This window comes from Cryptomeria japonica, chromosome 1 (genome assembly GCF_030272615.1).
Source record: "Cryptomeria japonica chromosome 1, Sugi_1.0, whole genome shotgun sequence".
NCBI classification, from domain to species: domain Eukaryota; kingdom Viridiplantae; phylum Streptophyta; class Pinopsida; order Cupressales; family Cupressaceae; genus Cryptomeria; species Cryptomeria japonica.
This window is the reverse complement of record NC_081405.1, coordinates 15,876,875-15,898,698: the sequence shown is the minus strand read 5'-3', so window position 1 is coordinate 15,898,698 and position 21,824 is coordinate 15,876,875. Positions and strand designations below refer to the sequence as shown.

General features: G+C 37.9%; 1 protein-coding gene and 1 long non-coding RNA gene across 3 annotated transcripts; both read right to left on the bottom strand.

The window, feature by feature from the left end:
• Positions 1–556: 556 nt before the first annotated feature.
• LOC131873907 (uncharacterized) lies at positions 557–5,407 on the bottom strand. Its single transcript, XR_009371796.1, has 2 exons — positions 4,747–5,407; positions 557–1,587 (listed from the first exon to the last, which is right to left on the bottom strand). It is a non-coding gene; the product is annotated as an uncharacterized LOC131873907 (long non-coding RNA).
• Positions 5,408–5,558: 151 nt separating this feature from the next.
• Positions 5,559–8,579, bottom strand: LOC131028198 (uncharacterized). 2 transcript variants are annotated; one of them, XR_009102577.2, is made up of 4 exons: positions 8,010–8,579; positions 7,572–7,822; positions 6,986–7,176; positions 5,559–6,894 (listed from the first exon to the last, which is right to left on the bottom strand). XR_009102577.2 is itself a non-coding variant. In XM_057958441.2 (4 exons), exons 2-4 carry the CDS (start codon positions 7,622–7,624, stop codon positions 6,701–6,703), a joined length of 375 nt encoding a protein of 124 aa, XP_057814424.1. In that variant the 5' UTR covers positions 7,625–7,822; positions 8,010–8,574; the 3' UTR covers positions 5,559–6,700. The 2 variants fall into 2 exon arrangements, 1 of the variants encoding a protein (XP_057814424.1); XM_057958441.2 differs by having other exon boundaries at positions 6,986–7,113; positions 8,010–8,574.
• Between the last annotated feature and the right edge of the window lie 13,245 nt (positions 8,580–21,824).

The following is a 21,824-nucleotide window of genomic DNA, read 5'->3' as shown; positions in this document are numbered from 1 at the left end:
CCTAGAGGATTTTAGAGGCCGACTCTTCGTTTTTAGAGGGGAACAATGCAAAGCTCTTACAATATTTTAAATCCCCTTTTATGAAAATCATAAGAAAACGTTAATTCTCAGGAATGAGCACATCACACTACAACCCTTTATTGTTGAGAGGAGAACCAAATACACAAAGTTACACAGACATAAGGTAAAACATTTAGATCTCCCTGTGAGAAGCACTTGCCAAGGCTCGATAGAAATATATGGATCCTTAGGGATTTTCACAATAATTAACCATTCTATGATTTCATTTATCGAAAAACATAGTCTTATTCCCAACCTAAAGAAAATGGAAGAGTGAAAGATCTCACATGGTCCATAATTCACAAATTAACTAGGAAATAGAAAAGGCGAATTGAACATGCAGTAACCACTTCCATATCAAAATGACATAGAGCATATATCCCTAAATAAAACAAACAAATGGAAAAACGGAGGCACAAACATACTAAGGTCTAAGGTCTGATCATGACTACAAATTACTTAGCTTAAAGAATATTTCCATTTTCTTTTAAGGAGATTTCAAAAGTGTTGAACCCTTATTATAGGAATGCCTATAGGCTTAAATAGAATTTCTTCTACAGATTAATAATGGTTGTTGCAACTGAATCCATGTCTACATATCTATCGCGTGTTAATCTTATCATAGCAGTTGTTGCAACTACATTCACATGAGGGATTTTTGCATTATCACCCTTCCCCAAACACATGGCACGAGTGCCACCTAGATTTCTCAGGACTTTTTGGTCACACCGTGTGTCTCGGCTCATTTTTGTTTTCATTGGCCAATGGCATGCCCACATTTCCCTTTGTGCTTGAGGTCTTCTGAATCCTCCGCTTGGTCGACAAGTGGCACTTTCCGCTAGCGCTTGGAAAGTTTCATATAAGCTTGTTGGGACCACATGCGCTCTAGCCACGCGAAACTTTGGTGGGGGTTTTTGAGGTGTCCCTTTTTTATCGAAATTCTAAACCTCCATGGTGTCTCCATGTGTCTTGTGTCACCGTAGATGTTATTTGAAAGATGAGGCATTTCCGAAAACAAGTAGGGAACCATGTGGCGCACTGGCGAGAATTCTTGAGAACTCCCTTTGGTTCTTGCTCTGTTTCCTTGCAAAGCCTCCACATGAAACATTCTGCTGCAAGCATTGTTTGAGTCGAAAAGTTTTTTAAAAATAGCGTGAGAAATTGAGAAGCTGCCACATGGTGGGAATGAAGAGGGACCCTTCCGCAATTTAGAGATCATAGGCCACATGCTAGAGTGAAGTGGAAAAGAAACCATGCATCAATTGCTATTTAAATCAAAGCTCGACCTACTTTTGGCAACTAATTGGGGAGCTTCGCCTACGGAGAATGAACCCAGAAACTTTGTTTTTGCTGCTGCATCTCTAAACCATTCCCGCTAACTCATTGCAAAGCTCTCAAGTAATTTTTAATGACGACTCGAGGAAAGACTTGAGCGTTAGTTTGAACCATTAGCCAACTGGGAGATGATCCATTCTTCACCTTTATCACATCCTGCTTACTCCCACCTTAGTCGGACAATCTGAATATCTGCAAGCAAAAATTTCAAAATTAGGATGTTCATCATTTAATTGAGCTGGCGCCCACCAGACTCAATTCTTCTTTTGTGCTCTAAAGCGCAAATAGCACATGAAGACACAACTTGCCAACATAATTGAAAATACATCAGAGGCAGGGGGTAGGGAAAACTCTCCTCGAGAATATCATCATGGTTTTAAAACACACAAGGTAGCACATGACAAACAAATTAAAGCATATGGAAACTAGCACCACAAATGGTTGTAGAATGAATGGTGAATGGCTCAAGCGGATAAGAAGGCATATGACAGCTGATTCTGACAATTCTCAGCAAAGGATGTGATGATGTTCCAATTCTAGCAAAAATGGCATGAAGCTCATTAAGGACCAGCACAAAGGACAACTGGCTTTAGAAAAATAAAAAATTAATGCGTTGAGGCCTCTAATTTATAACCAAACATTCAAAACAACCTACCAAAGATAAAGATCTTCAATATTAAAAAAAATTGTACAACAAAGAGTCAAGTCACTAGATGCAGGAATCCAATCATTCGAGTGTGTGCATTGTGTTTCATTTTTTATCCTTTTTGCAAGGTGAAATAGAACAGAAGACAAGTCTTTGTTAAGCTACAGAGTGGTTTATCTCTCATAGCCAACCGGATAGAGCCTTGCTACTAGATAGATGTATGTAGCCTCAATAAGGATATCGCCTTGGTTTCCATGGAGCATAGCTCTACCACCAGCTGAGCGTCCATAGCCCCGGTAGAGTTATTCACATAGCTTGGGTATAGAATGATTTAACTTGTACTCTTATAGCCTTCGCTTATTGAAATTTTTGCTTTTTAAAATTCTGTTGATAATGAAATCAAGTTGCTAAGTTGGAAACCAAAGTGGTAGCAAAGTTAACCATTAGATTTTTCTCTTAAAGAAGATGCATGCTCATGGAATACTTCACATTAAGGAAATATTAAATGTGTCATTATGAATGAATTTCATGGACGTTGTCGCAAACCTATGACATGACTTACGGGTTGTAGTACAGGAGTTCCTGACAGGACAACCAAAATGTTTAGTAAACTCGAGCCAAATCTTATGTCATAAATAGGAGAAATAAATGCATTAACGTTTTACTCAACTTGAAAAGACAAGTTACCTCTTTACAATCCCCGTTGTCATACAAAGAGAGATTGAATTTAAATACTCACTGAGTATGGAATGCATTGGGTGTGTTGCACTAGCGCCTCAAAACTTGCTGCATGGAATGATCACTTACCTCGAATTGCAGGCACACAACTTGTTTGCACATGTGTAGAGGGCCAAAAACGTCTATATAAAGCAATTACCCTGTTTATTACTTCATTCCAAATTTGGAGATTAAGCTTGTGTCGCAAAGAGCATTATTGTATTTGCAAGCTTAAGCATAGATGGATACTCCCATTAGGTTAACTGCTAACAAGGCTCAACGAATGTTTTTTGGATTAATTATAGACCTGCATCTAGAACCCACAATCAATATTGATAATGACTTGATGCTTGTTGTCGTAAAATGGATTTTAGGAAAAGATTTTATGGTCCATGAGGACTGTTAGGAAAAGATGTCATAATCCACGAGTCATGTATAATAGCTAAAACACTTGAGAATATTTATGTATTGAAAATGTTTTCATTCAACTTAAGTCTACTTTTATACTCTTTTGATCGATTGGATTGAATCACCCAACTCCCAAGTTGGGGATTCACTCTTCATTGAGGATGACCTTGCATAGGTTGAACATGTTAATTTTTAGGCATACGTAGTAACTGTGATGGAGGATGAGAAGACATGACTAGTCCCTTGGATGTTTATGTCATTGGTAAAAAGTCAAACATTATTGCTATATCGATATTAACCTGACCTATCTTAGATACGAACATATACAACCATAGAGCTGCAAACATTGGGTTATGTGATGCAACTACTCTTAACTGTAATTATATTTTCAATTTTGTTTTGAATACCATAAATGTCACGATTCATGAGTTTTGTATACCCAAAATACTTGAGAATATTTATATATTTAAAAATATTGTCTTTAATGTAAAACTACTTTTATACTCATTTGAATGATGTACACTTGTATATATGATCAAAGTAGCTTTCATGTGATGTTAATTCAATGAATGAAACATAATAAAATATTCAGATCCTTTGGAAATCTCCTTATTTCGTGTATTTTTCAATTTGTCAAGTTCGAGTCCAAATCAAAAGTCAACCTTTCAAGTCTTTCAACTCTGTTTGATAAATATAGTAAAGATATACATAGATACACATACACATACATATTTGCATGTAGGTATGCACAAACAAACATAAATACACATGCATATGTATATGTACCTGCGTGTGTATATACATACTTGCATATATTATGTGCATTTGTGTAGCATATCTATACATATGCAAGTGTATGTGTATGTGTATGTATAAATGAATATACATACTTCATATGTACATTTATGTATATACATACTTCATATATATTCACAAATATGAATACATCTGTATATGTGTACACATGTATGTTGATACACATTTGTACATATATAGTGCCCGTAAGAATGTTCATCCATACACCCCTACACATATATGCACATATGTACATGCATACACTTGTATGTATGTACGTACATATATACAGACTTTGTGGTGTAGCTAACATGTCCAACTTCATTATCTCAGGCAAATGAGAATTATTGTTTCAGTTATATGGAATGAATTTTTTGTTTGACGAGCATCTTTTGCTATTACTACAATGATGGCAAGCAATGAAAACAATCAGGAACTGTGGACACGTTTTTGCACCTGGACAATCCCAAGTATATTAATGCTCCAAGGCATCCAAAGTGGCTACATAATCCTGTATGTTACAACACTTTGATGATTCTAACCTTTCTGAGCATCTCAGCTGACCAAAGCCATCCGGAAGTTTGGATGGGCTTTTGCGTCCAGACAATTTCAAGTTTTTTAAAGCTCCAAGGCATTCAAATTTGCTGTACAATTCATTTAATCTGTCACACTAACCATTCCATACAGCTACGAAATCTAGTGGTGGTTGACAAGCTCTTGAACATACATTTTCAATGTTCTTAACCCTACCAGGTAATGAAAGTTTGCACATAATTCTTTTGTACCTTAACATTGGTTGTAGTCAATTTTTCCCAGGCAAGCTCACCGAAACCGATGGGAAACACCTTTAAGCTCTCACAGCCCTGCAATGTTAAGCTTATCAGCATCATAAATTTGAAAATTTCTTCTGGTAGTTCTTTCAAACCTGAACACTTGGAAGATAATAATACTCTACTCTCCAGAAAGGCAGCTCCTCAACCCTGTAAGGAGGACGAGATAACAGACTACAGCCACAAACTCATATTTGTTAGGTATGGTAAGTTCTCAGTCCCTTCTGGTCGTCCAATGAGAATGGAGAAATGTGATAAGTTCAGTGACTGATGAGAAAAGCTTCTGCAAATCACATGGGAGCTCTTGCAATCTGCAGCAACCTTTCAAATTAAGCTTAGCAAGGGAATTCAATTCTCCAAATCCTTCTGCCAACTGTACTAGGTCAACAAAAGTATTTATATACAGCTCTTGTATTTAACTACTTCAGATCCTGAATTTCCGACTGTTACTTGCTGCATACCATACACTTCCACATAACTTGATATATCTATAATATGATATTCACTCAAAACTAAATGTTTTAATTTTATAAGATTCTCATATTTATAATTGAATGTTATATTGCGCCCACCAGTTTGCCCTCTCGTCCGAAAATTAATTACTGTAAACCAGAGAAATGCTGCAATCAAAAAGAACCGATGATCAACATTAGAAGGAACAAAAATATCTACTACATTACATATTGATGGAAAGAAAGTCAATATAATTGAAAACTATTTTTTTCCATATTTGAAAAAAAATATGGAGAAGTATAGATCAACTTGCCTTAGGTGGATTCCAACTTTCATTTTCCTTGATACTATAGTCCAATTTTTTAATCTTAAGGATATCAGTAGCCAAATTTGGTTCCAATCCCACTTGAAGAAACCTCAGCTTATCAAATCCTTTATGGCATTGTCCACGCAACTGTCATGTCTCCCACTACTGCTGCATCTACATGGAATGGCTCATCGTTGCCTTCTAGCCAAACTCATTTAGTTTTGCGGGGCTACTGGAGACGTTCAAACACCAGAAACCATGCCTAAACCAATCTATCAAGGTGACTGAAATTTATAGAAATTGATTTTTAACTATTTATATTTAAAATCTTCATGATTCATACTCTTCCATTCTGAACTGCCATAGAAAAATCATTGACACTCATGAATCAATTGTCTTTTAATTTATTGAGACCTGCAGTAGATATAAGATCATGGATCCTTATAGTCTCTGTTGATACCCATCTTTAGCTTCTATTCTTTTCACCAGAGCACCCTTCAAGTAGACAAAAAGTTTTTCCTCTCCCAAAATGCAGGTAACATCCTCCCACTCTCAATCACATAAGAATGAGCATATGTCTAGGAATGCCTCCTATATACAATGAGTTTAAGCTCATGGTGAGCAAACAGAATTCTGTACTCCTGAAAACCGTCTTCCTGGTAACAGGTGAAATCCTCTCTAACTCTTAGCCAGCAAAATACTTTTACATAAACTTTCAACCTTGTTATTTCTTTTATGGAGATAGGCTCCCACGCTCCCACCACTTCCAAAAACAGAGGACAGCAACTGCATTTCTCCACAATCTCCTCCGCTTGAATTCTTTCAATATGGTGTCTATGTCCTTTATGTCAATTTTCCTGCACAATACTTAAATTCCTGCCTTAACAGAGAGGGGCTCAATGTAGTACCATTTAGAGGGTTCGATTCGGCAGCCTTAAAAAATCCCAGATATCCTCATTTTTTTTGAACTGGTGCTCCGCTTGGGGAGAAGATTTTCTAGATGTTCTCTTCCTGATGTTGTCAATATCTATAATAACAACTTCTCTCTCTATAAAAGATTTCACCACTTGCTGTCCACCCTGAGAGTCTCTTACACTTTGTTTTGTCCCAGTTGGACCCTGCAAAATCTGAGGTTGTAATTCCTCTATTTTAGGATGAAACTCCATACTTTTTATGAAAGTAACTTTGGAAGCCCTCCAGATTCAAGCATGCAATCACTGCATCTACCAGCTTAGTTTTCCCAGATCCACCTATTCCATATACAAGTACAGCCACAGCTGGCTTGTCTTTGTTCCACTCAAAGAGTTCAGTCACCTCAATAATCGTATGATCTATGCCCACAGCTAGAGATAAAAAAATTGAAAAAAGTTAACAAATGTATCATCAGTTAGCTCTGAACAAATAGCATATGATTAGTTACTGGAGATAATTTACCTGCAGAGCTATGGTAAGGAATGGTTGTTTGGCCGCATCCCACGCTGCGTTTGTCAGTACAAGTTATTTCATCCACTTCAATGCAAAGTTCTCCAAGGCCTTCGCCATCATAAGAAGTTTTGAAAAACCTTTCAAAATATTTGTCAAATAGAATTATCTTGTAAGTGAATGACACCACAAACAGTCAAGTTCTGCAAATAGTAAATCAAATAATGTCATTTAAAAACACAAACAAATAAACCAAAAAAATTGCTGACGGAAAACGATCAGCAATTTATAAATGTTAGTCAACCAGCAACAAAATTTAATGTCAAAAAGCTGTCTGCTTAATATATTGCATAAAGTTTTTCAATATATAAAATGATATAAAATTCTGAATGTTATTACCCATTTAGTTGGCATGTTTCTAGATGCATGACAAGATGGCTACAGAGGAATGATTTTTCTCTCTGTATAATAAAAATGTATAACTAAGTCTATATTCCTTAGACGGTTAGTGTTAAAGAGCTAATATTGATAAACTGAGAATTCCAGAACAAGGTTGAAAACTAATACCCATTTTAAGGCATGTAATAAGAATAAGTACCTGGTATCCATTATTTTTTGTATAGATTCGTTGATTTTGACCTGCGTTTCCATACTTAAACCAGGAAGCTGCCTGCCTGATTATATTGACCAACTCTTTCATAGGCTTGAAAAGATTCAAACCCCCATTTTGTTTTGTTTACCCATTTTGTCCAGCCACAAGCAAAAATGCCACTCCGATTCAATAAAAACCTCCAATGGCGTTCAATACTGCTATGACCAGCCTCGTTTATCTCCAGATAAGTGTGGTATCTGCACGATGCATAAGGAAAAAACCTAATAACAACGCCCTGGAAATAACCTTAGAGAAACACAATTTCAGAGATTAAGCTTCTGTTAATGATTATTTTTTAACCTAATTGTGATCCAGATAATTACTTGTGCTTTGAAGTCTTGAAATAAAAGGAGCGAAAAAGACATGGGTGGAAATTAGTCTGACATGTTTTGATGCAGAATTTCACAAGGTCCGATGCAGAGAGCAGCCTATCACACACAGAAGCTAGCTTGTCTTCAGCGCCTCTTTATTTCCCTTGTTATCAAAACCTCATTAACGGATTCCTGTAAATTCTTACACCGAATTTCCAAACAGCAAAAGTGTGGAAATTCTATAGGGTTTGTACTGCTGCATAACAGTGTTGTGTTGTGGACCACTTGAGATAGGTAGCTTGTGTTGTATTATAATCATAGGCTATTACTACTCATAAAAAAATTATACAATTGATTACTATGGAATGCACAGCCTAATTTTTGTAATCTACGGTGGACAATGCATAAAAACAATGCAAGACGATCAGGAATATATTGTCCGTTGATCGCTTTGCCGCTGACTTTCACCGTTTTTTATTTCTGCAGCTTTTTCGCTTTCTCTTTTCTCTGTCGGCCGTGTTTTTCATTCGTTGTTTTTTATTTGCTGCTTCCTTGTACCAGTGCAGGGAGTTTCGTCCCGCCACAACTTTCCCGGTGTCGACTTGGACTTGTGCTGGCTCCAAGCGTAAATATCCACGGATAAATCTGTGATCAGTCTTCTTACACATCGCAAAGCAAAAGATATTCAGCCCAAAGCATGCTAATTCAGGAGATCACATTATATTGGGTTTAGTTATTTTTGGCGTCCGCTTACTCCTTAATAACTGTTTTGGAAAAGTGTTTTCGCGTCCAGTTGCAACGCATGATGTTATTCCGAGTGATTGTATTTATTGGGGTCTAGCTTAACTCATTGCTTTGGAAGCATGTGATTCGCCAGTTTTTGGATATTCTAATCATCTCCCAACAGATGTTTGCATGGATAACTCTCAACTAATGCTTACACCACGCTTTCTTTGAGACAACTTATTGCATGCTTTCTAAGTTTAATAATCGATTTTAAATAAAATAACCTTGCTTAAAGGTGGGGATCTTTAAGTTACTTACCGTAGTTTTTAAGTTCTTTATTTTATGTTTTATATTAGAATTTAGATTTAATAAAAAAATCATTTTGAATTTAATTATATAATTATAATTTTAATAATTAATTATATGTTTTAAAAAAATTAAAATAAGTTATAATTATTTGTATTTCTAATTAAATAATAATTTTTAATTAAATAATGATTTTAATAATAATTTTGAAATTAAATTATAAGAATTACATTTAAAATTAATGAATTATTTGTAATTTTAATTTTAATTAAATAATAATTTTAAAATAATATTATAAGAATTAGATTTAAAATTAATTTTAATACTAAAGTTAAAAATAATTAATATTATATAAATATGATTAAAATAATAATATATTCAAATTATAACTAAGAGTAAGTTTATTAATATATTTTAATATTAAAATTTAAATTATGTAGATTAAGTTATAATTATAAGTGTAGATTTTTTAATTTAATTATAATTATACACTAATAATTTAAGTAACATTTTATTTTGTAAATTAGAGATAAAATTACATTTCAATTAGAATTAAAATTAAAATTTTATAGATTATTTAAATTATATAATTATTTGATTCTAAGGTTTCAATATATGTAAACTATTATTCTAACTTATCAATTGTTATTTCAAAATTCAAAATAATTATATCAAATATAGAAATGTGTGAAGAAATATCTATTAATATCTTAATAAATTATATAACAATTGTAATCCTTTTTTATAATTATTTTAAATTCTACAATTATTTCAAATATTTTAGTTAAATAATTTTTAATTCATGTTAGGTAATTATATTTTTACCTCTCTCTCTCTCTCTCTCTCTCTCTCTCTCTCTCTCTCCCCCTTATTTGTCTCTTTATCTCTACTTCTCTCTCCATTTCTCTTCCCATCTATATCTATTTGCTTCTTTCTCTCTATCTCTCCATATTTCTTCTTCTATCTCTTCATCTATATTTATCTCATTATCTCTCCATCTCTATCTACCCTTATATCTCTCCTTCTTTAAATCCCTCTTTCTATATTCCCATCTCTCTATCCATATTCCTCTAACTAACGCTTTCTCCCTCTCTTTTTTTCTCTTTTACTCTATCTCTCTCATATATATTCTTCTCTTTATATATATTTACCTTTCTCCATTCTTTATTTTTCCTCTTTCAAACATCTTCCTCTCTCTCCCTCTCGCCCTCTTTCTCTTTCTACCTTCATCTTTATCTCAAACTCTTTATATATTTTTATATTTTTCTCTCTTTAACTTCATCTCTCTCTTTGTTTCATTACATTCCTTTAACTCAACTCTTTCTCCATATCTATCTATCTACATTTATTTTTATCTATTTCCCCCTCTCTCACTCACTACATCTCTCCTACTCTATATCTCTATTTATAACTCACTTGAAGGTGTCCCCTATTATAAAATAAACAAGCTAATTTATTGCATCAATGGTTGAACTTTCTCTAAACGAGATGTAAGACAATTGGGAGAATCGTGTGCATACATTGCATTTTTATATTTTTCGTGCACTGTCATTTGCATTCTCCTTGGAATGTACTGCTAGTGTCTGCTTACTTTTTGTGGGGTCCACCCATGAACCAATATTCTTTTTCATCTATGTTTGTACCCCCTCCATGTCACATTCATCTGAACGGTCAACTTTGCATTTTTTCGGCGAATTCTTTCCATCCACAAACCATAGCTTGGGGAAATGTGACATGTAAATTATAATTCATATTTCTTTAGGAAAACATAATGCAACTGGGTGAAAAGTCACATTAAACTATAATATTTCTCTACTCTTACTTTATGGAGTGGACAAAACATTTGGGCATCCTTGATTTCCAAAAAAAATTATGTGACATATTTCTTGTATTTTATTTGTTCAAAATATAGATAATATTGAATATATAATAGATTATATGTATATTTCATAATTAGTCATATTTTATAGTATAATTTTTTTTTAAAAGTGATATTATAAATTATTTTATTTATTATATTGTGAATGCAATAATCATCATGGATAGAATTCTAATATTATGTATATATATTATTAAAGCATATATTTATTTTATATATGATTAATATTATACTTTTATTTATTATTTTATATTATATAATATATATTATTTAGTTTACTCTAATATACATTAAATTGTGATATTGTTTTAAGTTGATTCATCTATACTTAAATCTTGAAGAATTAATTAGAGAGGGATTAATCATATAACAATGAATATAATTAAATTATAGATTCAATCTATAAAACAAGTATGTAATTAAAAGAATCTGTGGGATATCTTTTTTCTATTATTCTTTCATCAATGTCATTCGTGTAGTCTATCCATTTTGATGGATGAAGATGAATAGAGTAGTCAAGGTAAAAAAATCATTTTGTCATTTGTTAAAAATGTCAACAATAAAGAGCAACCATCTCCATCTCCATATTCATCTCTATCTATCTTTGTCTATATATCTCTCTCCCTTATCTTTATCTCCTTACCTTTTCCCTCATCTTTGTCTCTATATTCTCTATATTTCCCACCATATTTACCTCTCTATCTCTCCCTCTTTTTTATCCCCATCTCTTCCTCCCCCTCTCTATCTTTGTATTTCACATACACTCTCCTTGTTTTTATCTTCCTATCTTTATCTCTATATATATCCCTCTTTCAGTTACACACACTCCCTATTTATCCCTCTCTATCTCTGTCTCTATCTAAATCTCTATCTCCCCTCTCTCTCAGTCTATCCATTACTTGTTTCTATCACCTCCTTTATATCTCACTCTTATCCTCCCTCTCTATATATGTATCTCTACCTCTCTCTCTCTATATGTCTTCTTATATCTTTATCTTACTATATCTCTATCTACACCTTTCTCATTGTCTCTCTCTTTCTATCTACATTTCTCCCTCTCTCTTCATCCCACCTTCCATCTCTCCCTCTTTATATATTTATCTCTCTTGTTCACCCTAACTCATTATCTATATCCCTATTTCTCTTATTTATTCTATCTCTTTGCATCTCTCTATATACCACTTTTTATCTCTCTCTCTCTCTCTCCCTCTCTCATACACACCCACTCTACCTATCCCAAGTTATATTTATATCTCTTTATATTTTCTTCTTTCTATCCCTATCTCTCCCTCTTTCTATCCATATCTCTCCTTCTACCTCCCTATCACCCCCTCTTTGTATCTCTCTTCTTCACCTTTATCTCAAACTATCTCTCCCTATCTCTCCCCATCACTACTTTCCTCACTCCCTCCATACCCCCTATCTATCTCTCTACCTCTACTTCTCTCTCCCTTTCTCTTCCCGTATAATTTTGTCTCTCCCTCTTTCTCTCTCCCATTCTCTATCTCCATTATTTATCCTTCCCCCTATCATATCCATTTCTATTTATTATGATATCTATCTCTCTTTCTATATATCCCTCCCTCCCTATCTCTATATATGTTTATCTCTTGATCTCTTTATCTCTCTATTTTTCTATCACTCCATCCCATTATCTACATCTCTATCTATCTTTCTCTATCCATTTACCTCTATACATCTCTCTTCCCCTCTATCTCTTCCTCTTAGTTTCTATGTATTTCTCTTTTAGTTCTATCTATCTATCCCTCCTCTATCTTTATATTTCCCCATCTTCATCTCTTTGTATCCATCTCCTTTATCTTCATCTCCAACTCCAACTCCAACTCCAACTCCAACTCCATCTCTATCTTTCTCTCTACCAATATCTGATATCTCTATCTCCCCACCCCCTCCCTCTATCTCTCCCTCTTTCTATCTATATCTAGATCTTTCTCTCCATCTATTCTAACAGAGTCTAATTAGATACCTAATTTAAAGGTTTTTTTTGGTCATGTTGGGAAGGATGCATACTTTATTTCAAGTTGTCACTTCTCCAATGGTACATTTGTTGAACAAGCATCATTTGCTAATTGACCTACCACTTCATCCCATGTACCATAAAAATGTTGACCTTCTAAACCTTTTCGGCGTACCTATTGCACACCCAGGTGCAATTGCTAGTTACTATTTTTTTTAAAAATATTTGGTATATCAATGAATGACTATTGGCTTACAAGATGATTCTATTAGTACTTGTAGACACCTAAAAATGGTCAACGCTTGCGGGATCATACTTTAACATTTGCGCATTGCCTCATTTTAGGTTTTTGCATCGCATTAACATTTCTCCTATGTCACGCACTTGGTTTTTATCATTTGCGAGCATCGAGTCATTCTTCTACATTCTTCATCTGTCTCGCTTTCGAATTTGGTCTTGTCGGCAACAATCTTCAGTCATGATTTTGGGTCGATCTTTGTCCTTGTCAATCTTGTCATATTGCGATCGATTTGTCATCGATCCTTGTCCTCTTCAATCATGTCAATTTGGATCAATTTTTCATTGTTCCTCGGCGCATTTATTAATCAAATCATTTATCAATCCAAAATCATGATCGAATCGATATCAATTATCCTTTGTCAAGACCTAATTGTCATCCTTGCATTTCTAATTCATCTTCTAGGGTTTCGTGATTTAATCATTTAACCTGGTTTATCATTTCCCTCTTTAGGATTAATAATTTATTTATTTATCCTAAGTATTTTCATCGCAATTAAATGTTCATTTAATTGGCTAATTATTCCTCTTTGTGAATGAATTAATTAATAAATAAATAATTATTGATTAATTCACTAATTTCCTAATTTTCATCATTTTCCTAATTCTTAATTTCTTAATTCCTCTTTTTCTAATTTTCTAATTCCTAATTTCAATTCCTCCTATTTCTCTCCTAAATTCATGGAAATGACATAGAATTTGTCATAAATTGTCATAAATCCTTGCATAGCAATTTGTCATAGACATGTCATAATTTTGCTATTCTTGATTTGAATTTCCATTCAAATCAATTTCATGCTAATTTGTTCATCTCTCCAATTTGTCTATAAATTGGATGAATTTCTTCAATCAAATCCCTAATCCTTAATCAAACTATCAAATTTACGCTTCTAGTACTCTTGTGCCAATATCAATCTTGCTTTCTCAATTAGGTGTATGCACTTGAAGGTGAGATCTACAACAAAACTATTTGAAGAGGAAAGAAGAACAATGGAGCCGCATGAAGGAGCATTCAAATCACATCTTTGGTTTGCATAATCTTTGCTTTTGAATGTTTTTATTTCATGTCTCTATTGAGTGTTGTTTAGGATAGATCATTGCAATGAATGCTTTTGTGATTGAGCTAATGATTAATGTTTATATTGATGTGATGATTTCCTATTTCCTATGCTACATTAATTGGTGAACCCGACGTGAACATGCTTGGATCTAATATTTTTTTGAATGTTTTGTGAAGTTGCAGATTTTTCTTCTAAAAAAATAGTCATACTCAATTGATCACGTAAAATATTTCGTGCAAAATTAAAATAAACGATTTCTGGGTATATTAGATCACGCTTTTACCTTTCCATATCATTTTACGGTTTGTGATTTGGATAAATATTGAGGAAGTTATGACATTTTTAATTATGTTGCTGTAAATGGTCAAAATTTTCAAAAACAAAATCATGCAACCTTCATCTAGATTAATTTAGCTTGGCAAATTAATCATGCATTCATACAAATTTTATCTAGATTAATCTAGGGTGGTAAATTTGATAAATTTCGCATAGATTAATCTAAGAGGACAAAGAATCACAACTTTTATGGATTAATTTTGATGGTGATTCATTTCTCTTGATTCTCTAACATTGTTGGTAGCTTTGTGGCGAAACGCTTGACAAAGAATTATTTCACAAACTACTAATGAATTGTTTGCAGGTTCGCTAGTCAAAGACCAAACAAATCAAACTCCTAACTTAGTGATTTTGCAGGTTGCCTTGGAGAAACAACTAAACCTTGTGTTTGCAATTAATTTTTAGGCATCTAGTGATTTTTTGAAATAGGTTGGAATGAACATGTTTCTGCTTTGATTGTTGAGTGTGACATTGGAGTAGGAGAGTATGCTCTCATCCTTCTTAGGGTGATCAGAAATCCAGATCTTTGATACCATGCTCATGTCTTTGATTGTGTGTCTCCTTTAGAGGGCCTGCCTTCCCGACCATTTGCTTTTGCAAGCAAGTGATAATCGTGAGAAGGGAACGACCCAAAGTGAGTACGGCTAGAATACCTTGGCATTCTAACTCACTATAAAAAAATACCCGATGAGCGAAAGCTTTGAAGGAAGGGTTACGTGGGAATTGCAGTTACTTGGGAAGTGATGACCCTTGAACTCTTTCTCATATCAACATCTAAGTAGGGCCTCTTGGTCTAAATCGTGCTTGCGCGACTACATTTGTTTGGTATCTTGATGGGCTTAATGTCTCAATCACGCTTGCGTGACATCAAGGAGTGACGCTTAACAGAAATCCTTACTAAACACCTTGTTTTTAGAGGCCAAAAACCCTTCTAGTTGCTTGAGAAGGACAAGTTCGGATACTTGGAAGAGATACTAAGTTCGCCATGGGGAGATTTCCATGGGGACTGATGCTTGGCTGCCCTGAGAAGTGAGTGTCGTGGAGGGGAGCCCGTGGGGTCAAGCATCTATGTATTCTCCTTGAATCCCATAATGAGTCTACCTCTCAAGTACCTAATGTCCTTGCCTACCATAAGAAATGTGGGAATGAGCATGATTGTCTTGAGTTTAAGTTGCAATATCTTGTATTCTTTACTTGTCAAAAGTTGAATTGCATCTCATTTCAAAAACAAGACAAATTGATCCAGCATAAGATTAAACACAAGAGACATTCATCCAACAAAAGTTCAACAAAGTTCAATACACCCTCAAACATGGTTATCAAACATTGTTCAAAATCTTGTCTCAACATTCATGTCACTTACATTTAGGTTCATCCTAGGTTGCATTTTGCAAAGTTCATTGTCAAGTACCAAGGTTAGGTTTCATCTAGGTCATACTCCTTTGCATATCAATAAGAGTCATCCATTTGCGTGTGTCCTCTTGCATTAGAGTCATACCATTGTCACACATTCATATTCACATACCTTAAGTCTCTTCATTAGGCTTAAGTCATTATCATATCATATTAGGGTCATTTGCTTAAGTCGGTTTACTTCCAATTAATACAAAAATAATTGTTGACTAGATGAGCTCTGCTAGGGTTTCTCTCCGCGACCTATCATATTGCGTATTTCTGCGCAGGACTTCCTCTTTATTGTCGCGCGTACGGCCGCATTTAGGGCGGCCCTAAGCGCCTTATTGTGCCTTCAATCGTTCCTAACTCAGCAGTTCTTGCTGGTGTTGGCGGTTCGTCGGCTTTGCTCAATGGCTCCCCCTCTGAACAAACGACCTCGAAAATTCGTTTCGAAAGTGTTTCACGAGGTATACATTCTGACTCCCCTGCAGATGTGGTTTTACCGTTACCTGAATTTGATTCTGCTTGTCAATGGCTTGAAAGTCACACCCTTGTTGGGTATTTTGTTGGGAGAACCCCCCTTGAAAGTGTGCTCAAAGATTGGGTCAACAAGGCCTGGGTCCCTCATGGGGTCCGCCTTGAGATGGTCCAAAACTTGACCAAGGGTTTTTTTCCTGTTCCGCTTTTCAGAAGTTAGCCATGTGCAGGCTATTCTGGGTCACGGTCCCTGGTATGTCTGGTCTTCTTTGTTGGTTTTCCAAGCATGGACCCGTGACTTCGCTGTCTCGGATGAGACCAAGCTCCAGGTCCCAGTTTGGATTGAATTCCCTGGTCTCCCTTTTCCTTGTGTGCCTTATTTGAATCATATTGCTTCCTCCCTAGGGAAAGTTGTTTGTGTGGAGCCGGATAGGTTCTTCCAAGCCCATCCCCAGAAAAGGGTTTGCGTGGAAGTTGACCTTTCCCATGATCTGAAAGACTCCATTGACATTCAAATAGGATCTCTCCGGCATACCCAGAAAGTCACTTATTTCAACTTACCCAGCACGTGCTATCGCTGTCAGTCCGCAGACCACAAGATCAAGGATTGTCCTTTGGCAGTGCCTCGTACACCCTCTCCACCACGGGAAATGCTCAAGCAGATTCTTCTGCTCCTAAACAGGACTCTGCCTGGACTATGGTCACAGGTCGCAGGAATAAATCTTCTGGCTCGGCGTCGGCTTCCAATGACAAGATTGTTTCAAACCCTTCTCAGAAGGGGACGACGGCTCCAGGCAAGGTTAACAGCATGCCTCTTCAGCCTCGGCCTGAGTCCACGCCTCAACCCGCTCCCATTATGATGGCCCAGCCGCTCGGCTCTACTCCTGTTTCAGGAGCAAGACGTTCTCGTAGCCCCTCTCCGCCCAGGGAGGAAGGGGAATATGTTCAGGAGAAGCGGAGGATTTCTTCTCCTTCTATCAAGATCGGCTCAGTTCTACCGGAATTCTTGCAGAATCGTTTCTCTTCCCTGGATGGAGAGGAGGTGGAGTCCGATGATATGGACGCACTTCATCCATGAATTACCTCTCATGGAATGTTCGAGGTCTTACCGACCTCTCCAGAAAGTATATTGTTAGAGATACTTTGAAAAAGTTGACTGGCATTGATATTCTTTGCCTTCAGGAAGTTAAGGTTTCTGGTTTTTTGCTTGCTTCGGCATGTCGGTCTATCTGGCTAGCCAGTCATGTGTTTGGTACTACCCATGAGCTTGGGCGTGGCGGAGCTGTCACTCTTTTGTCCCCATGGTGGCACTCCTGCGTGGTCGACCATGGGTCTGATCCCACGCAACGGCTTGTCTGGATTTTGTTTAATATTGATAATCATTCTTTCGGGGTAATTAATGTTTATGCCTCGAATGATGCTGTGGAGCGATCATTACTCTGGCAATGGATTGCTGACTCACTGCCAGTTGCCACTTGGGTTTTATGTGGGGACTTCAATATGGTTGAGTTGGCTTGTGATAAAGATGGCATCCTGCCTTTTAGATGGGCAGCTGGCGAGCGCGAGGCATGGTTCTACATGCGCAATAAATTGGGGCTTTTTGATCCCAATATGGGCCGCCGCCATTCTCATTCTCCCTGGCACACCTGGTGCAATTTCAGAGCTGGCTCTGATAGAATTTTTAAGCGCCTTGATCATGCCATGATCTCGGCACAGTCTTTTTTCTCTTTCGCCAACGCCCCCTCCCAGTTCAGCCATTAATGGATGTGACATTATCTGATCACTTCCCCATCAATTTTCGCATTGAATGGGAGACATGTCAACCTCGTGCGTGCCGGACGCAATTCTTCCTTAATACTTCTTTGCTTGGTCATAAAGCCACTCTGGCCCACATTCGCAGAGTTTGGAATTTGGAGTGCAGGCCAGCTCATAATACGGGCTGGATTAGGTGGTGGAATGATGCCATCACCTGTACCGCGCGTTTCTTACGCATTTATGGGCGCCAACTGGCCATCTTTCACTGGCGGTCTTACGAGGCAACCTCTGCCGCTCTGCTTTCTGCTAACCAGGCTTTAGCAGCTAGCCCTTTTTCTCCAACTTTGCAAGTTAAAGTTGCAGAATTATGGTACAAAAAGCAAGTTGCGGACAATTATGCCGCTAGAGGCGTGCAAATCAAGGCCCGTTTGCACTGGCTCAAATTTGGTGACCGTGCCTCTAAGGAGTTTTTATTGGCTTTGCGTGCCAGGAACTCCTCTCTAGGCATTAAAAAGATCAAAGATGGTGTACAAGTCCTTTTGGAGCTGTCGGACATTCTGCAGGCTTTTATGCGTCATTATGAGCAAGTCTTAACTGCCCAAGACCCCACGCCTGAGCGTCAGCAGGCCTTGCAGGATTGCCTTGGTGTCGTGCCACATAGGTTGTCTGCAGCCCAGAAATTTTTTTGTGACTAGCTGCTTACTCTGAAGGATCTGAAAGAGGCATTACATTCCATGGTTGATGATAAAGCCCCGGGCCTTGATGGCTTTCCTTGTGAATTTTACAAAACCCTCTGGGACTGTGTGGGTCCCGACTTGTTTCAGGTTTATTTAGAGGCTTTTCATTCTAATTCTCTAAGAGAGCTAATAAATCAAGGAAATATTAAGTTCATACCTAAAGCCGACGATCCTGAGGACATTTGCAATTGGCGGCCTATCACGCTCCTCAATGTTTCTTACAAAATAATTGCCAAAGCTCTTGCTTTAAAAATCCGTCATCTGTTGCCTCTCATTGTGCATCCGGAACAGACTGGATTTATCAAATCCAGGTATATTCTGGATAACATCATCACCGTCTGGAAAGGCATGGAGTGGGCTTGACGCTCCAACCAGAAGGTTGTTTTCATTAAAATTGATTTTGCTAAAGCCAATGATAGTATTGAATGGCCCTTTATTCTTGCCATGCTGCAAGCTTTGGGTTTTGGGCCCAATTTTATCTAGTCTGTTCAAATGCTCTTTTCGGATGCCTCGGCCTGTATTACCATTAATGGTCGATGATCTTCAGCTTTTGGCCTCTTCCGCTCTATTCGGCAGGGTTGCCCTTTAGCTCCCTCGCTGTATGTGCTTGCTGCTGAAGGGTTTGGTTATCTGTTGGCCAATGCTGCATCCTTGCAGCGTGTTAAAGGCATTTCATTGCCTAATTCCCAGTTGTAGTTACTCAATGGGCACTTTGCGGATGACTCTTTTCTCACTCTCTTGGAGGAAGAGGAGACTATTCGCGAAGCGCTCCAGTGCCTCAATATATTTTGTCTTGCCTCAGGCTCCGCCATTCAGTGGCACAAGACGCTTTGTTACCGTCAGTCTATTCTGCCTTGTCCTGCTTGGCTGCAACCCTTTGGTTGGAAGTGGATTGGGCTAGGCGAAACTTTCTGCTTTTTGGGCATTCCTTTTGCTTTTCAAGCCTCCCCAGCGAAGCTTTGGCAGGTTGTGATTGCTCGGGTGGAGAAAAAGCTGGCTTATTGGATCACCAAGCCTCTATCTTTGGCAGGAAAGTTCCAGATTTGCTCTAAAGTTTTGGTCGCTACTCATGTTTATTATTCCTCTTGTTGGGCGCCTTCTAAAGCTGCCTATAACAAGCTTGAAAAATTACTTCAAGATTTTCTTTGGGCTTCTTCTGATACTCACCATGGATTCCATCGTGTCGCCTGGGATTTTTGTTGTCTCCCCAGGGACGCTGGAGGCTTGGGTCTGCTATCTACCCAGAGGCAGGGAATTGCCTTATGTGTCAAATGGATTATTCGCGCCCTTATGGGTGATGAGGCTTGGAAAATTCTCCTTTGCCACTGCATTCAGTTCGGTTTCCCTGTCCACAAACCGGCTTGGAAAGGAATTGGCCTCCAGACCCTTCTGATTATGAAAGAGTCGGTTCACATAGTTGGTACGTTTGTTGCCAAAAGCATTTGGTGTGCCTGGGAGTCTGTTAAACCCTGGCTTCAATGGTTTGGCTCCGGCTTTCGAGACAGGCTCTCATTGAACCAGCATAATGTGTGGTGGTCACCCCTATTTGCCAGAAATGGCCAGCCCTTGGCCAAGGTGCCATGGCTCAAAGCTCTCAGATTTCATAAGAAGGGTGTTCATACTCTTCATCAGCTTTTTTTCAGACCTGCCATGCGCATCATGAAGTGGGATGAGTTCCGTGCTTTGTATAATTTTCAAAACCAAGACCAGGCTACTTTTGATGGTCTGGTGAGTGCTATCCCAGATGAGATGCTTCATAAAATTGGTATTCGTGGGCTCAAGCCTTGGTGGAAAGATTGGAAATGGTACCCAGATACTCCTTTGAGAAACTACAAGCCTCGGCTTGGTTACAAGTGGCTGTCGCCTCATTTTCCCATGATCCAGAGTCTAAATCAGAGGTGGTTACTTCAATCTCCTGAGCCTGTTTGGCGTAAAAGATTTGCCAACACTTGGTTTGCAAGTGTTGAGCCGAAGCTCACCCATTTTGCCTGGTGTATTCTTTTCCAAGGCTTGCCTGTGGGCTCTTGGCTTGTTCATCTGGGGGTTCCGGACCCTCGATGCCCGTTTTGTGGGTAGTCTGAGACTTTTTAGCATCTCTTTTGGTTTTGCTCTAGGGACCAACAGTATTGGAACTGGATACATGATTTTTTCCGGCCATTTCGGTCAGAGCCGTTCTCTTGGCACATGATTCTGCTGGGGGATTCGCCCAGATTCCCAGCTTTGGCACACTTTCAGGGTGGAAATCCTCTTCACTATTTGGAAAGATAGAAATGCCTGCATATTCGCTCATTCTCATATGGATTGTCAGATTTCTATGTATTCTAAAGCTACTATTTGCTCTAATGTATTATTTCAGATACAGGTGCAGGCCAATAAAGTGGCGCTTGAAGTGGCTCACCTTCAGGTCCTCCTGGACCATTGGGGCAATTCCCCGTGCATTGTGGCTCGGATCCCCGACTCGCCCTCCTCCACCCACCACCGGTCGCCTTCTCGGGGCCGGCGACGGGGTGGCTCTGCGCGCCCTTGCTCTCAGCCTCAGCCTCGGCGCAACTCCCGTCCCTCTCGGCGCGCTCGCTCTCCTTCACCGTGGGCTCGCTCTCCTCTGCCGCGGGCTAGCCAGGGCGGGGGATCTGGTGGGCCGACGGGGAGTGGGGGTGGTTGGCCTTCTGATGGTGCTCCTGCTCCTGGTACTATTTCTAGTTCGAGTTGGCCAGATTTGAATAAAGTCTTTTCGCGGCTAGCCCTTGCAATCTCACCTCAGCGCAAGGAAGATAAAGAAGATATTAATGGTTGGGCTCCTCTTGACATCAATCCCGACCCCGCTGATGCATGGGGTACGAAGGATGACAGAGACCCTCCTGGCTCTGTTGGCACTGCCTTGGCCGCTTGATGGCCTCTTTTTACTATTTGTTATTGTAAATTTCTGGGCTTGGCCCATGTG